The sequence below is a fragment of the Schistocerca gregaria genome, chromosome 3 (genome assembly GCF_023897955.1).
Source record: "Schistocerca gregaria isolate iqSchGreg1 chromosome 3, iqSchGreg1.2, whole genome shotgun sequence".
Classification (NCBI taxonomy): domain Eukaryota; kingdom Metazoa; phylum Arthropoda; class Insecta; order Orthoptera; family Acrididae; genus Schistocerca; species Schistocerca gregaria.
Genome location: NC_064922.1, coordinates 941222183 through 941240969, shown reverse-complemented (window position 1 = coordinate 941240969; position 18787 = coordinate 941222183). Strand labels below are relative to the sequence as shown.

At 41.4% G+C, this 18787-nt stretch overlaps 1 protein-coding gene across 1 annotated transcript in view; it reads right to left on the bottom strand.

The window, feature by feature from the left end:
• The window catches only part of LOC126355714 (beta-alanine transporter-like), a 48265-nt gene extending 32066 nt beyond the window's left edge, over window positions 1–16199 (bottom strand). Inside the window, exon 1 of the mRNA XM_050006082.1 lies at window positions 16129–16199. Within this exon, the coding sequence (XP_049862039.1) occupies window positions 16129–16170 (42 nt within the window). The 5' untranslated portion in view covers window positions 16171–16199. The remainder of the gene's footprint in view (window positions 1–16128) is intronic.
• Window positions 16200–18787: the final 2588 nt, after the last annotated feature.

Here is an 18787-nt window from a genome sequence, read left to right as displayed (position 1 = left end):
TTCGTCTTCGCTCCAGGACATCGCTAAGGAGCAAAACAAGGATCCAATCTGGAAGGACATTAAGGAGAAGTGGAGGAGAAAGAAAGCGTAGCGATTAGAGAGTATTATTTAGTTCTCAATGATATTCTTTTTAAAACAAAATCTGTTAACAAGTGTTTGGTTAGTTTGCATTTCTGATGAGTGGGTTAATAAATTGATTTGGTATACACATTTCAGCTATGCTTTCATAAATTACGAGAAAATTGCTATTTCAGTAATATGGAAAAACGTATTCGATTTGTTCTTGATAAATGCAAATTATGTCAAAAGGCTAAGTCGCCAACTATTTCTCACAGAGCATTGTTGTTTCCTATCATTCCAGCGAGATTAAAGGAAATGGCTGCAGTCGATTTGTTCTGTCCAGTGGTTTGTTATACTAATGGTTTTGCGTACATTATGGTAGTAGTGGAATTGACATCAAAATATGTGTGTTTTACACCTTTACGCAAAGCAACAACTGTTGGGTTGGTAGCCCTGCGCCTGCTATACGGACGTTTGAGTCACAGCTCCCGTACAAGTAATTTTAGTAGTAATAAACTGTTTCTAACACTTTAAACTAATTTATTACGTTAATTATAGTGCTCTTCAAGCGTACCATTAAAAGTTTTTGTCTTACTCGCGTATTTCCACAGTAATCACGCAAAGTTCGTTTTGTTTACATATCGTGGCCAGACAGAACTTTTGAGCTTTCAGATTAAACTTCATACCGCAATTTTCAGTGCATTTACTGATAGTTTAGTGTGCTAAATACGTTTGCTGCCCCATTACATCTGTAGAGAATCGTCATCTCTTCAGTAATTTCCAGTAATAAACTTCTGAACCATTGTTTACATTGTCGCGAGTAGGCCTAATTTTTCGTACACTTATTTTCATTGTTTTCCGGTAACTTAATTGTCTTTCTGTCACTAAAATCGATTTGTACCATGAGTGTAAAGTGCCTGACGTGCCGTAGATTCGTTAGCTCCGGGGTCTGGTGTGATGGATGTAGTAACTTTTTTCATTGGGGCGATTGTAGTGGCGTGGGAAATGGGAAAATGAGCGAGACTCATCAGTGGTTCTGTAGGCTATGCAGTAGAGATAGAAAGATTGTGGAACAGGAGGGGAAAATTGCTGCCCTTCAGGCTGAGTTAGATGTGGCTAGGCGAGAACTGGGCAGGTTAAGGGGGGAGAAGGGTAAACAGGGGTGGGAAGTGGCAACAGGCATAAGGAACAGGCCAAGAAATTCTTCTGACAGCTTTGTTATTAATGTACAAAATAGATTTGGCCTGTTGCCTCAGTCAGAAACTGATGAGCCTCTCACAAAAGCAGATGTAGACAGGGCTCAACAAGCTTTCAGCAGCAAATTGAATAAGAAGGTAGGGAAGTCTGCAAAGAGAAAGAAAGTCTCGTTGCTAGGTAGTTCGCATGCTAGGGACGTGGCCCAACTTCTGCAGGATGAATTAGGATCAGAATACCAGGTCACAAGTTTTTTCAAACCTAGTACTGGACTGGGGCAGGTTACAGAGGATTTAGGTTCACTATGTAGAGGATTTACTAAGGAAGATACCATGCTTATTGTGGGTGGGCCAGGCAACAGTATTGACAGAGATCCGGGGTACAGCATAGAGTGTGACCTGGCAAATATTGCATCAGCATCGAGTCATACCAGTGTTGGGTTTGTGTCGGTTCTGGAGCGCCACGACCAGCCTCATTTGAGCTCTTCTGTCAGAAGAGTTAATTTGGAGTTGGAACGGTTACTTCGATCTGATGCAGGGTCACACATTGGTGTGGTTCCTGTTGATTCACTCTGTAGGTGGGACTATACTAGACATGGCCTACACTCTAACAAGAAGGGGAAGGGTAAACTGGCTGGGCTGATAGCAGGAAATTTAAAAGTGGGAGGAACTACATCTCATGGTGGTAACTCTTATTTAGTGTAAGATCTGTGTCCAGTGGGAAACTCAGCCAGACAAGTACTAAAGATGTTAAAAAAGTTCAAGATACTCACAAAAGTAAAATGGAAAATAATGTTAGTATATTTCATCAGAATATTGGGGGATTGAAGAAAAAATTGATGAGCTTCTGCTTTGTTTAGAAGATATAGAAACTGAGAATGCAATAGATGTACTATGCCTGTCTGAGCATCACATTGTCACTGATATGCAAAAGGTTAGCATCAATGGGTACAAATTAGCTGCACATGTAAGTAGAGATAATATGATGAGAGGAGGACTTGCCATATATGTCAAAAGCTTCCACAGCGCAAAAAATTTAGAAACTAAAAAATTTTGTGTAGAGCAACATATGGAAGCATGTGCCACTGAACTAAAACTAAATGATAACAGTGTATATGTCCCCCTCAGGGAATTTCCAGCTATTTCTAGAAAACGTGGATGCTTTGTTGTGCTATCTGTCAGACAGGGGGAAGCAAATTATCATTTGTGGGGATTTCAATGTTGATTCCCTGAAAGAGTGTAATAGGAAGAATGACCTTGCAGTATTACTCAGTTCTTTCAATTTGAGCTCCATCATTGATTTTCCTACTTGGATAACAAAGAACAGCAGGACATTGATAGATAACTTTTTTATAGACCAAGATAAGTTTAAGGAGATAAATGCTTATCCTGTTGAGAATGGTCTTTCAGATCATTGTGCACTGCTAGTTACAGTACATGACATAGCTCCATGCAGTATATCAAATCAGAATTTCAAAGCAGTGCGTTCAATTAACAATATAAATATAGCAAACTTTAGGGAAAGCCTACAGCAGCTAGACTGGGATGAAGTGTATAAGGAACTCGATGCAAACTTGAAATGTAACTTATTTCACGGTACATTTTAAGGGTATTTGAAAATTGTTTTCCCAAGAAAATAGTTAAACATAATTCCAGAAATCACATAAAAACCTTGCCTAACTAAAGGAATAAGAATATCTTGCAACGGTAAAAAAAAACTGTATCTAACAGCAAGAGGGAGTACTGACCCTGAAGTTGTTCAATATTATAAAAACTATTGTGCAGTACTAAGAAAAGTTATTAAAAAATTCAGAAGCATGTGTATCTTGTCTGAGATCAGTAACTCTGATAATAAAATTAAAGCAATATGGAATATTATTGAAAGGGAAACAGGGCAACCAAGAGCACAGGAAGACTTCAGTGCCATAAAACTGAATGACAAGTCTACTAACAAACAATCAGAAATTGGAAATATTTTCAATAATCATTTTTAAATGTTGTGGAGAAAATAGGATCTAGATCTTCACTAGAAAAGGCAAGGCTTCTAATAGAAGAGGCCATACCTGTGCAGTTTGAAACAACTGTATTTCCACCGACCTCTCCCTCTGAAATCAGTCAAATAATAAACTCACTGAAAATTAAAAGTTCTTACGGAATTGATGGCATTTCCAGCAAGATACTTAAAGCTTGTTGCCCACAGATAAGTAGGATTCTCAGTCACGTATGTAATAGCTCTTTGGAGCAGCGTGTTTTCCCCGATAGACTGAAATATGCCATTGTAAAACCGTTGCATAAAAAGGTGGATACGTCGGACGGCAACATCTATCGCCCAATCTCTCTTCTGACAGCTCTATCAAAAATTTTTGAGAAAGTAATGTATTCAAGAGTAGCCTCCCATATCTGTAAAAATAAAGTACTAACAAAATGTCAGTTTGGTTTTCAGAAAGGCTATTCAACATAAAATGCTACACTCCTGGAAATTGAAATAAGAACACCGTGAATTCATTGTCCCAGGAAGAGGAAACTTTATTGACACATTCCTGGGGTCAGATACATCACATGATCACACTGACAGAACCACAGGCACATAGACACAGGCAACAGAGCATGCACATTGTCGGCACTAGTACAGTGTATATCCAGCTTTCGCAGCAATGCAGGCTGCTATTCTCCCATGGAGACGATCGTAGAAATGCTGGATGTAGTCCTGTGGAACGGCTTGCCATGCCATTTCCACCTGGCGCCTCAGTTGGACCAGCGTTCGTGCTGGACGTTCAGACCGCATGAGACGACGCTTCATCCAGTCCCAAACATGCTCAATGGGGGACAGATCCGGAGATCTTGCTGGCCAGGGTAGTTGACTTACACCTTCTAGAGCACGTTGGGTGGCACGGGATACATGCGGACGTGCATTGTCCTGTTGGAACAGCAAGTTCCCTTGCCGGTCTAGGAATGGTAGAATGATGGGTTCGATGACGGTTTGGATGTACCGTGCACTATTCAGTGTCCCCTCGACGATCACCAGATGTGTACGGCCAGTGTAGGAGATCGCTCCCCACACCATGATGCCGGGTGTTGGCCCTGTGTGCCTCGGTCGTATGCAGTCCTGGTTGTGGCGCTCACCTGCACGGCGCCAAACACGCATACGACCATCATTGGCACCAAGGCAGAAGCGAGTGTCATCGCTGAAGACGACACGTCTCCATTCGTCCCTCCATTCACGCCTGTCGCGACACCACTGGAGGCGCGCTGCACGATGTTGGGGCGTGAGCGGAAGACGGCCTAACGGTGTGCGGGACCGTAGCCCAGCTTCATGGAGACGGTTGCGAATGGTCCTCGCCGATACCCCAGGAGCAACAGTGTCCCTAATTTGATGGGAAAAGGCTGTGCGGTCCCCTACGGCACTGCGTAGGATCCTACGGTCTTGGCGTGCATCTGTGCGTCGCTGCGGTCCGGTCCCAGGTCGACGGGCACGTGCACCTTCCGCCGACCACTGGCGACAACATCGATGTACTGTGGAGACCTCACGCCCCACGTGTTGAGCAATTCGGCGGTACGTCCACCCGGCCCCCCACATGCCCACTATACGCCCTCGCTCAAAGTCCGTCAACTGCACATATGGTTCACGTCCACGCTGTCGCGGCATGCTACCAGTGTTATAGACTGCGATGGAGCTCCGTATGCCACGGCAAATTGGCTGACACTGACGGCGGCGGTGCACAAATGCTGCGCAGCTAGCGCCATTCGACGGCCAACACCGCGGTTCCTGGTGTGTCCGCTGTGCCGTCCGTGTGATCATTGCTTGTACAGCCCTCTCGCAGTGTCTGGAGCAAGTATGGTGGGTCTGACACACCGGTGTCAATGTATTCTTTTTTCCATTTCCAGGAGTGTATATACGCTTTCACTGTCAAATATTAAATGATCTGAATAACCGAATATCACCTACTGGTACTTTTTGTGATCTCTCAAAGGCCTTTGATTGTGTAAATCATGGAATTCTTTTAGATAAGCTAAATCATTATGGTTTGAGGGGGGCAGTGCACAAATGGTTTAATTCATACTTAACTGGAAGAACGCAGAAAGTTGAAATAAGTGATTCATGTAATGTTAAAACAACAGCTGATTCCTCAAACTGGGGGCTATCAAGCACAGGGTCCCACAGGGTTCAGTCTTAGGCCCTTTACTGTTCTTGATATACATTAATGACTTACCATTCCATATTGATGAAGATGCAAAGTTAGTTCTTTTTGCTGATGTTACAAGTATAGTAATAACATCCAAAAACCAAGAACTAAGTGATGTAATTGTAAATGATGTTTTTCACAAAGTTATTAAGTGGTTCTCAGCAAACGGACTCTCTTTAAATTTTGATAAAACACAGTATAAACAGTTCCGTACAGTAAATGGTACAACTCCAGTAATAAATATAGACTTTGAACAGAAGTCTGTAGCTAAGGTAGAATTTTCAAAATTTTTAGGTGTGTCCATTAATGAGAGGTTAAACTGGAAGCAACACATTGATGGTGTGCTGAAACGTCTTGAGTTCAGATACGTATGCTATTAGGGTTATTGCAAATTTTGGTGATAAGAATCTCAGTAAATTAGATTACTTTGCCTACTTTCATTCACTGCTTTCGTATGGTATCATATTCTGGGGTAATTCATCGTTGAGTAGAAAAGTATTCATTGCTCAAAAACGTGTAATCAGAATAATTGCTGGAGCCCACCCACGGTCATCTTGCAGACATCTGTTTAAGGATCTAGGGATCCTCACAGTAACCTCACAGTATATATATTCACTTATGGAATTTGTTGTTAATAATCCAACCCAGTTCAAAAGTAATAGCAGAAAGGGGTAAATTATGCTGCCACAAAAGTCTTTGGTCACCTACCAAACAGCATCAAAAGCCTGACAGATAGTCAACTAACATTTAAAAATAAATTAAAAGAATTTCTAGATGACAACTCCTACTCATTGGCTGAATTTTTAGATATAAATTAATGGAGGGACAAAAACTAACTTAAACATTAGTGTTATGCAATATTTTGTGTAATGTAATATCTTGTACAGACATCTTTCATTAACCTGACATGTTCCACATCATTACGAAGTGTCGTATTCATGATATATGGAGCTAGTATTAATCTAATCTAATCTAAAAACAACTCGTTCAGTATCTAAAGCTTTCATCGAACATTTTCTTAAAGAAGTGGGTCATGTTGATAAAGTTATATCAGATAATGGATCACAGTTTCACTCTAAAATTTGGCTTCATACTCTACGGCATTGTAAAATTAAACCAATTTTCATTTCACTTTTTCACCCTCAATCTAACCCGTCAGGGAGATGGATGAAGGAAATTAATAAATTGTGTCGTCTTTATTGTCATTATAATCACAGAACGTGGGATCAGTATCTTCACATTTTTCAAAACATTCTGAACGAACTCCGTAATGATTCAACTTCTTTACCGCCTATATTGATATTAAAAAATAAAGCATCGACAAATCGTATTTCTGAAATATTTCCTTTTCCACCTACTCGGAAACTGCGGCATTCTGAAGTTGTCACCCTGGCTCTACAAAATATTGCATCTGCGGCAGCTAGAAGAGAGAAATCATCTAAACGTCCTGGTCGTTTAAAAACTTTGTCAGTTGGTCAAAAGGTGTTAATTAAGTCTCATCATTTGTCTCACAAAGGAAAAGGCTTGTGTCGCAAATTTTTTCTGCCTTATAGCGGTCCATATGTAGTTCCCAAAATTATTCATGATAACACTTTTGAAGTAGAAACTCTTAAATCACGGCGCTCTAAGGCAATACATCATATATCGAATGTTAAAATTTTTGTGGAATGACATACTTTTGAGAAAATTAACAGTTACACGTAAACACGCAGAGAACACAGGGATACCGCGCCGTGTTCTAGCGGCAGCACATACACAAAGCGACAGTCATTCCGCTCGCCGCAGAAGGGAACCGTTGACCGCAATTACTTCCTATGTCACGCCTACCTACAGCTAATCGATCGCTCAGTGCGAATGCACTGACAGCCGTAGACAAATACACAGTCTAATTTCTCCGGTTAAATTCAGTATAAAGCTATAGTGACTTGATAACTTATGCTATTAATTTTCAGTTTTCCCAGGATACAGTTGTATAAAAATCTTTAAGAACTACAGGTAAATTCTCTGTGTGTCCGACATTAAGAAGACTTGCTATCGAGAAAATTTCAGGAAGAATGTAATTTCGAGGAAGAAAGTAATAAACTAAAAAGGTAACTATTAATTGAGTTTATTTTTCAGGTAACATATTTCTACTTAGGTATGTACTTTATACGCAATTCGCTGCTCGCGATTACCTGATTTATACTTTCTGTTAAATTTTATGCTATATGAATTTACTTGTGCAGCGACATGCTTGCGTACATTTGCTGATTTTTACAATGTTTTATTAATGAACAGGGTTGTTATTTGTGTGTATTTTGCAACACAAGGGTGCTTTTCTTATTCACTGGTGTCATATTTTCATTATGTGCCTGATGTGCCAATTTATTTAAATTATATTTGCCATCTCCCCCCATGAACCATGGACCTTGCCGTTGGTTGGGAGGCATGCATGCCTCAACGATACAGATAGCCGTACCGTAGGTGCAACCACAACGGAGGGGTTTCTGTTGAGAGGCCAGACAAACGTGTGGTTCCTGAAGAGGGGCAGCAGCCTTTTCAGCAGTTGCAGGGGCAACAGTCTGGATGATTGACCGATGTGGCCTTGTAACAATAACCAAAACGGCCTTGCTGTGCTGGTACTGCGAACGGCTGAAAGCAAGGGGAAACTACGGCCGTAATTTTTCCCAAGGGCATGCAGCTTTACTGTATGGTTAAACGATGATGGCGTGCTCCTGGGTAAAATGTTCTGGAGGTAAAATAGTCCCCCATTCGGATCTCCGGGCAGGGTCTACTCAAGAGGACGCCGTTATCAGGAGAAAGAAAACTGACATTCTACGGATTGGAGCATGGAGAGTCAAATCCCTTAATCGGGTAGGTAGGTTAGGAAATTTAAATAGAGAAATGTATAGGTTAAAGTTAGATATAGTGGGAATTAGTGAAGTTCGGTGGCAGGAGGAACAAGTCTTTCGGTCAGGTGAATACAGGGTTATAAATACAAAATCAAATAGGGGTAAAGCAGGGTTAGGTTTAATAATGAATAAAAAATAGGAGTGCGAGTAAGCTACTACAAACAGCACAGTGAACGCATTATTGTGGCCAAGTTAGACACGAAGCCAACGACTACTACATTAGTACAAGTTTATATGCCAACCAGCTGTGCAGATGATTATGAAATTGATGAAATGTTTGATATAAAATGGCTCTGAGCACTACGGGACTTAACATCTGAGGTCATCAGTCCCCTAGAACTTAGAACTACTTAAACCTAACTAAGCTAAGGACATCACACACATCCATGCCCAAGGCAGGATTCGAACCTGCGGCCGTAGCAGCAGCGCGGTTCCAGACTGAAGCGCCTAGAACCGCTCGGCCACACCGGCCGGCAAATGTATTATTCAGGTAGTGAAGGGAGACGAAAATTTCATAGTCATGGGTTACTGGAATTCGACAGTAGGAAAAGGAAGAGAAGTAAACGTAGTAGGTGACTATGGATTGGGGCTAAGAAATGAAATAGGAAGCCGCCTGGTAGAGTTTTGCACAGAGCATAACTTAATCATAGCTAACACTTGGTTCAAGAATTATAGAAGAAGGCTGTATACATGGAAGAAGCCTGGAGATACTGACAGGTTTCAGATAGATGATATAATGGTAAGACAGAGATTTAGAAACCAGGTTTTAAATTGTGAGACATTTCCAGGGGCAGATGTGGACTCTGACCACAATTTATTGGTTGTGAACTGTAGATTAAAACTGAAGAAACTGCAAAAATGTGGGAATTTAAGGAGATGGACCTGGATAAACTGTAAGAACCAGAGGTTGTATCAAGTTTCAGGAAGAACAATTGACAGGAATGGGGGAAAGAAATACAGTAGAAGAAGAATGGGAAGCTTTGAGGAATGAAATAGTGAAGGCAGCAGAGGATCGAGTAGGTAAAAAGACGAAGGCTAGTAGAAATCCTTGGGTAACAGAAGAGGTACTGAATTTAATTGATGAAAGGAGAAAAAACAAAAATGCAGTAAATGAAGCAGGCAAAAAGGAATACAAACGTCTCAAGAATGAGATCGACAGGAAGTGCATAATGGCTAAGCAGGGATGGCTAGAGGACAAATGTAAGGATGTAGAGGCTTATCTCACTAGCGGTAAGATAGATACTGCCTACAGTAAAATTAAAGAGCCTGTATCTAATATTTTCTGGGTCTCGTGAACAAATAAAGTGAGTTGGGTCTCACACGATCGCTGTTTCCGAAATCCATGTTGATTCCTACAGAGTAAATTCTGGGTTTCCAGAAATGACATGATATCCGAGGAAAAAGCATGGTCTAAAATTCTACAACAGATCGATGTCAGAGATGTAGGCCTATAGCCAAATGACGGTCCTCTTCTGAAGTCACGCGTGGTCGTCCCTGCACTGGTCTTTGGGACACAGTTCCGGTCTTCATAAGCTGTCACCACAACCGAGAAACAACAGAACGATTCACACTGAGTCATCGGGCCACAGCATTCTGTTTAGCAAAAGTGACAAAAAGCAGATTACAGAGTACCTGACGGCTCAACACAAAAGTTTTGCCTCAAGTACAGATAGTGTTGAGGATCAGTGGACAAAGTTCATAACCATCGTACAATATGCGTTAGATGAGTATCTACCGAGGAAGATCGTAAGAGATGGAAAAGAGCAACCATGGTACAACAACCGAGTTAAAAAACTGCTGCGAAAGCAAAGGGAACTTCACAGCAAACATAAACATAGCCAAAGCCTTGCAGGCAAACAAAAACTACGCGAAGCGAAATGTAGTGTGAGGACGGCCATGCGAGAGGCGTTCAATGAATTCGGAAGTAAAGTGCTATGTACTGACTTGGCAGAAAATCCTAAGAAATTTTGGTCTTATGTCAAAGCGGTAGGTGGATCAAAACAAAATGTCCAAACACTCTGTGACCAAAATGGAACTGAAACAGAGGATGACAAATTAAAGGCCGAAATACTAAATGTCTTTTTCCAAAGCTGTTTCACGGAGGAAGACTGCACTGTAGTTGTCTCTCTAGATTGTCGCACAGATGACAAAGTGGTAGATATCGAAATAGACGAGAGAGGGATAGAGAAACAATTACAATTGCTCAAAAGAGGAAAGACCGCTGGACCTGATGGGATACCAGTTCGATTTTACAGAGTACGCGAAGGAACTTGCCCCCCTTCTTGCAACAGTGTACCGTAGGTCTCTAGAAGAGTGTAGCGTTCCAAAGGATTGGTAAAGGGCACAGCTTATCCCCGTTTTCAAGAAGAGACTTCGAATAGATCTGCAGAACTATAGACCTATATCTCTAACGTAGATCAGTTGTACAATTTTGGAACACGTATTATGTTCAAGTATAATGACTTTTCTGGAGACTAGAAATCTACTCTGTAGGAATCAGCATGTGTTTCGAAAAAGACGGTCGTGTGAAACCCAGATCGGGCTATTCGTCCACGAGACTCAGAGGGCCATAGACACGGGTTCCCAGATAGATGTCGTGTTTCTTGACTCCCGCAAGGCGTTTGATACGGTTCCACACAGTCGTTTAATGAACAAAGTAAGAGCATATGGACTATCAGACCAATTGTGTAATTGGATTGAGGAGTTCCTAAATAACAGAACGCAGCATGTCATTCTCAATGGAGAGAAGTCTTCCGAAGTAAGAGTGATTTCAGGTGTGCCGCAGGGGACTGTCATAGGACCGTTGCTATTCACAGTATACATAAATGACCTGGTGGATGACATCGGAAGTTCACTGAGGCTTTTTGCAGATGATGCTGTGGTGTATCGAGAGGTTTGCAACAATGGAAAATTGTACTGAAATGCAGGAGGATCTGCAGCGCATTGACGCATGTTGCACGGAATGGCAATTGAATCTCAATGTAGACAAGTGTAATGTGATGCGAATACATAGAAAGATAGGTCCCTTATCATTTAGCTACAAAATAGCAGGTCAGCAACTGGAAGCAGTTAATTCCATAAATTATCTGGGAGTACGCATTAGGAGTGATTTGAAATGGAATGATCATATAAAGTTGATCGTCGGTAAAGCAGATGCCAGACTGAGATTCATTGGAAGAATCCTATGGAAATGCAATCCGAAAACAAAGGAAGTAGGTTACAGTACGCTTGTTCGCCCACTGCTTGAATACTGCTCAGCAGTGTGGCATCCATACCAGATAGGGTTAATGGAAGAGATAGAGAAGATCCAACGGAGAGCAGCGCGCTTCGTTACAAGATCATTTAGTAATCGCGAAAGCGTTATGGAGATGATAGATAAACTCCAGTCGAAGACTCTGCCGGAGAGACGCTCAGTAGCTCGGTACGGGCTTTTGTTAAAGTTTCGAGAATATACCTTCACCGAAGAGTCAAGCAGTATATTGCTCTCTCCAACGTATATCTCGCGAAGGGGCCATGAGGATAAAATCAGAGAGATTAGAGCCCACACAGAAGCATACCGACAATCCTTCTTTCCACGAACAATACGAGACTGGAATAGAAGGGAGAACCGATAGAGGTACTCAGGGTCCCCTCCGCCACACACCGTCAGGTGGCTTGTGGAGTATGGATGTAGATGTAGATCATATTGCGACTGTTGTGCCTCCGTTATTTCTGTGTTTCTCCGCCGCAGAGAGTCTGGTAGGCATCTTCTCTGCGCCATACTGCACAGTCTGTGACTGTGTACATAGCGATTGTGGATGTGGGATTAGCTGGCGAACACTGCCTCGTTTCACAGGTGCCCTGATGTCGTCACTGGCATTGTAAGACAATGGAGCCCGTACAGCCGTCCTTATGATCTTATTTACTGTGTAGCTACCAGTTTCGGCGCACCAGTGCGCCACCTTTAGAGAATGGTTCAAATGGCTCTGAGCACTATGGGACTTAACATCTATGGTCATCAGTCCACTAGAACTTAGAACTACTTAAACCTAACTAACCTAAGGACATCACACAACACCCAGCCATCACGAGGCAGAGAAAATCCCTGACCCCACCGGGAATCGAACCCGGAAACCCGAGCGTGGGAAGGGGGAACGCTACCGCACGACCACGAGATGCGGGCGCCACCTTTAGAGCTTAGTTGATGCTGAAAGGGTTATCAGCATCAACTAAGTTCTGAAGGTGGCGCACTGAAGCGCCGAAACTGGTAGCTACACAGTATATAAGATCATAAGGACAGCTGTAGGGGCTTCATTTTCTTACAATAGTGAATTGGACCAAGACCTCCAGTCAAAAGGACGGACGCACAAAAACCCATCGATGACATGGTTGTCCATTGACCGGAATGCCATCTTCTGTGCAGAAAAATATCGTACGGACATGTGGTTGACAGCTTGTATGATCAAATTGAGAAATAGACTCGGGAGGGGGGATAACAGTTTGCCGCTTTAATTTTGGACACTAGTGTAAATTAAAAATATCTACCAAAAGGATCGCTCCTTGCTCCATTTCTCTTCTGCTTCTACGAAACAGACATCCCAAAAACAAAAACAAGGAAGTTAGGTTACGCCGACGACTGGGTACTTGCAACAAGGTGTAGCTCAATTTGTAAGTAGGCTGTTCAGGTTTTTATGTTGGTAACGTCACGTAGCGCTCTGTATGAAAATCACTGACTGTGCTGTGTGCAGTCTGTGGCTGGTTGGACTCATTGTTGGAGTATTCGCTATTGTAGTGTTGGGCAGTTGGATGTGAACAGCGCGTAGCGCTGCGCAGTTGGAGGTGAGACGCCAGCAGTGGTGGATGTGGGGAGAGAAATGGCAGAATTTTAAGAGCTACGATCTGGACTTGTATCCTCCAGAAAGAGCCAGTCTCTAATACTGGATATCATGAACTGATATATATATATATATATATATATATATATATATATATATATAATGACTTCTGAGCATTATTAAGGTAAATACATTGTTTGTTCTCTATCAAAGTCTTTCACTTGCTAAATATGCCTATCAGTAGTTAGTGCCTTCAGTAGTTAGAATCTTTTATTTAGCTGGCAGTAGTGGCGCTCGCTGTATTGCAGTAGTACGAGTAATGAAGATTTTTGTGAGGTAAGTGATGCGTGAAAGGTATAGGTTGTTATTAGTAAGGGCCATTCTTTTGTTGGGATTATTGAAAGTCAGATTGCGTTACGCTAAAAATATTGTGTGTCAGTTTAGTGATGATCATAATAAGTAAAGAGAGAAATGTCTGAGTACTTTAAGTTTTGCTCAGCTGTCTGAAAATCAAATAACGTAAGAGGTTTATCAGCACAGTAATTCACTAATTTTTCAGAGGGGATGTTTCAAATTCAACAAACAGGAGAAAAATCTAACGGAGACCTAGTTGTACTGTGAAAGAACTTTCCCAAATGGTGACTCCAACGAAATTCCACCAAAGGAAAGAATTCCCGCTTTCACCTAAATAGTAAACTCGGCGGAACAAAACTCAACGTACAGTTTGAAAATACTACACTTGCAGTACAACACCTAAGTACCTTGGGGTAACCGCAGATAGACCCCTCTCTTTTAGAAATCACCTATCAAAAACAACTAAAAAACTGGAAACTATACAACTTCATCCAAAAGATGTGTGTTACAACCTGGGGAGCATCGGCATCCACCCTACGTTTCTCTGCTCTGAGGCCAGTTTTCTCAAGTGCTGATTTTGCTGCACCAGTTTGTCCATATGCACAAAAAGACAGACGTTTTGGTAAACAACAGCATGATGAAGATTTCTGGTGTCATCAAGTCAACACCTACAGAATGGCCACAAGCATTAAGCCACACTCCAGCCCGTCAACCACGACGCATAAATGCTCTCACGAACGAGTAAAAAAAAGTCGGCGACAGTAAAAATCGACCAATACATCAAGACACTGATGACGCAAACCACAACTGAATTTGCTCTATAGTATTACCTACAAAAATAGAAAAGGTCGCTGTGCAAGATGAGTTTCCTGCATGGACGCAGGAATGGACTAGAGAAGAAAAAATACCATCATTCAAAATCAACAGGAATTTGACTTGACATGCAGAACATGACCAATCCTAAACGGGGTTAGAACTCAACATGGGAGATGTGAACATCTTTTAAGGAAATTACGTAAGTAGCCATCCTTTCTTGTGACTGCGGAGAACCACAGACCGTCAGACACATCACAGACGAATGCCCCACAAGATCACATGACGGCAGATGAGACGACTTCGTGCTGGCAACTCTAGAGTGGACAGTTTACGTTAATGCTCTAGATGTTTGTTTCTAATAATTTAGATTTTACTGGGATATATTACGCTGTATATTCTATGTACTTATTGATATTTTTCATTGTGTCAAAAGCCTAACGATAAATAAATAATGTTACAGGAAGTCATTCAATTTCTCTCAAATTTGTATGATTAGCTAGGGTGAGAATCTTGCGAGAAAAATCGGAAACGCGCTTACTGTCGCCGTCACACATCTCGTGTTGCTATGATGAGAAAAAGACGAGAGAGATATGGGCGCTTAGGGAGGCATACAAACAGTCATTTCTCCCTGTCTCAACACTCAAATCGAAGAGGACTGGAAAGCGTTAATGTGGCTACCAGGTATGTTGGCCACACGCTGTTGGTGGCTTATAGGCTATAGAGGCTGAGGAATGTAAATATATTTTTGGAAATATGCGGAAAACTACAAACTGGGTTTAAAAAAGTTTGGAATGAAACTTGTTCGTCTCGACGGGTGACATGCAGTGACACCAAACTCTAAACCCCTGCCTCAAACCAGGAGGTGGAAGGGGGGGAGGGGGGGGGGGGGGATCAAGTATGAAATCGTGAAAAGGAACCCCAGTTTATGTTGCGGATTCTCCAGGAAGAGTACGTAGGCTAACTTTTGCATTAAAATTTTTTTCAGTCCATTATAGATAGTGCTGTAATCGACAAAAATGGGAATGCGTTAAAAACTGTTTAAACACCCATCAGTTCAGGATCCCACGAGGTAGAAAGGGTGTTATGCTAAAACCTTCAATAAGAAACTGGTTTTGTAGCAACAAAGATTTGATTCTCCGAAACACAATTACTACGTCCACATTTTAGTGTAATTTCTTTCACATATGATGCTCGACTTGCTTTAGTTAACGCGGATTATTCACTTACCAATAACGCCTATTATACCTATTCATTTGGCGATGTGTTTCATCAGAGGAAAGTATCTATGAAAGGAAATTACACATAGGCTGTTAGTTGTTCTTGTATTCAACTGTAAACGTTCAAGCGATTTTGAAAGCCGTCCCCATGTAGTTCTTATGCAACGATAAGTGAAGCCAATCGAATCTATGCACATGTAGTATATGCAGAACACTTACTTGGGAAATTCCTGAATATCGTGCGATTTGTCCAGAAGTAAAGTATTTTTGCTACAAAAACCGGTTTCACATTAAAGAGTTGAAAATAAGTGCATTTCTAACCACCTGGGACCATAATCTGATGTGCATTTCTTGAGATGTTATCACTTTCAACGGCTTTTCACCTATTTTGACTATAGTCGATTACAGCGCCATCTGTCACGTCATACCCTTGGAGGTGGGGCACGAGGGTAGGGTTTGGTGTCACTGGATGTCACTCTTCGATACGAACAGCTTGTATTAGAAAATTTTTCTTTTTAATCCTGACCGTGTGCAATTATGTAAACACGTAATGGAGGATGCGTTTGGTGTATTCTACGTGGGTTGACGTTCCACAGTACCTCTAATGTTTGCAGTTCGCCGTTGTCGATGTCTTTCCCCATCCCTGCAAAGAGACTTCTGTTCAACGGAGTCGCACACCCACTGACTGCGACGGCTTGTGAAGTAGGAGATTGAAGTTACGCGCCACTGAACTGCTGTGTTACGCCTTATCTGCTGACGTCACCAAGACTAGCAAAATAACTCAATTGATAAAATGCGTGTTTAACAGGTATAACAGTCACGAGTGGAGGAATGTGGGGTGTAATTAACTATCTGGCAAGTCAACGGGATAATTTATGGCTCTGAGCACTCTGGTACTTAACATCTGACATCATCAGTCCCCTAGACTTAGAATATTTGAACCTAACTAACCTAAGGACATCACACACAGCGACCATACTCACGTCGGACTCCTTTTTACGTGAATCATCCGAATGCAAATGACAGCTCCACCAAAGCACTGCCCTTTTCTACTTTGCTTACGGGATACTACCACCATATATGCAAATCACTGTCCCATGACTTCACTCACCTCTGTACACTGTACATTTACAAGTTACTTCTACAGTTAAAAATATGAATTACATGTTTTCATCCGTAAGACAATGACAGACTCAATAAAAGCAGTTCTGCAACAGGTGGGATGTCACAGATTTTTAAAGGCACATCGTTGAGACAGAGATTTTACATATCTGCGTAATTTGTTATACAGTTTTCTTCCTCCATGATATACACTTGATAGTCACAACATGTTGTTTGAAAGACTAGCAAGAAATGTCACTGTTTGACCTCCAATCGTGAACAGTTCTATTTTGAGGAAAACTGTATCTTTTCCGCAGCATAAATGTTTAACATGGACAACTACTTCCGATGTATCACCTCAGGAGAAGGTTTAAGATTTTTGAATTCTTAAAAAAAAGTTTACATTGTTTTCTGCTGCTTGCTTCTTTCATTATTCTTACAGTTGCCTTTTTTCCTGAAAGCAGCTTCGGTCTAGTGTACATTCCCTAGAATATGAACCCTTACTTCTGTAATGAATGTATATCAACAAAGTATACATCCCCAACTGTTTGAGCATTAGTGCAGTAGCAAAAAATTCTTCCTAAACAGCCCATTTTTGCTACTGGCACTGATGTAATACAATTTCGAATCGTATCTGTGTAAAGCAAAGGCCTCTACAGTACGAAGTAACTGTTAATACAGTGTTGTTGTTGTTGTGGTGTTCAGTCCTGAGACTGGTTTGATGCAGCTCTCCATGCTACTTAATCCTGTGGAAGCTTCTTCATCTCCTAGTACCTACTGCAGCTTACATCCTTCTGAGTCTGCTTAGTGTATTCATATCTTGGTCTCCCTCTACGATTTTTTCCCTCCACGCCGCCCTCCAAAACTAAATTTGTGATCCCTTGATGCCCCACAACATGTCCTATCAACCGATCCCTTCTTCTTCTCAAGTTGTGCCACAAACTCCTCTTCTCCCCAATTCTACTCATTACTTCCTTATTAGTTATGTGATCTACCTATCTAATCTTCAGCATTCTTCTGTGGCATCAGATTTCGAAAGCTCCTATTCTCTTCTTGTCTAAACCATTTATCGTCCATGCTTCACTTCCATACATGGCTACACCATACACAAATACTTTCACAAACGACTTCCTAATATTGAAATCTATACTCGATGTTAACAAATTTCTCTTCTTCAGAAATGCTTTCCTTGCCATTGCCAGTCTACATTTTATATCCTCTCTACTTCGACCATCATCAGTTATTTTGCTCCCCAAATAGCAAAATTCATTTACTACTTTAAGTGTCTCATTTCCTAATCTGATTCCCTCAGGATCGCCCGATTTAATTCGACTACATTCCATTATCCTAGTTTTGCTTTTGTTGATGTTCATCTTATATCCTTCTTTCAAGACACTGTCTTTTCCGTTCAACTGCTCTTCCAGGTCCTTTGCTGTCTCTGATAAAATTGCAATGTCGTCGGTGAACCTCAAATTTTTCATTTCTTCTCCATGCATTTTAATACCTACCCCGAATTTTTCTTTTGTTTCCTTCACTGCTTGCTCAATATACAGATTGAATAATATCGGGGATAGCCTACAACCCTGTATCACTGCCTTCGACAGATTGAATAACATTGGGGATAGCCTACAACCCTGTATCACTGCCTTCGAAACCACTACTTCCATTTCATGTCCCTCGACTCTTAAAACTGCCATCTGCACAAACTGTAAATAATCTTTCGGTCCCTGTATTTTACCCCTGCCACTGACACAATTTGAAAGAGAGCATTCCAGTCAACATTGTCAAAAGCTTTCTCTGAGTCTACAAATGCTAGAAACATAGTTTTGCCTTTCTTTAATCTATCTTATAAGTCGTAGAGTCAGTATTACCTCACGTGTTCCAGCATTTCTACGGAATCCAAACTGCTCATCCCCAAGGTCTCCTTCTACCATTTTTTCCATTCGTCTGCAAAGAATTCGTGTTAGTGTTTTGCTTCAGTGGCTTATTAAACTGTTAGTTCGGTAATTGTCACATCTGTGAACACATGCATTCTTTGGGATTGGAATTATTATATTCTTCTTCAAGTCTGAGAGTATTTCGCCTGTCTTATATATCTTGCTCACCAGATGGTAGAGTTTTGTCAGGGCTAGCTCTCCCGAGGCTATCAGTAGTTCT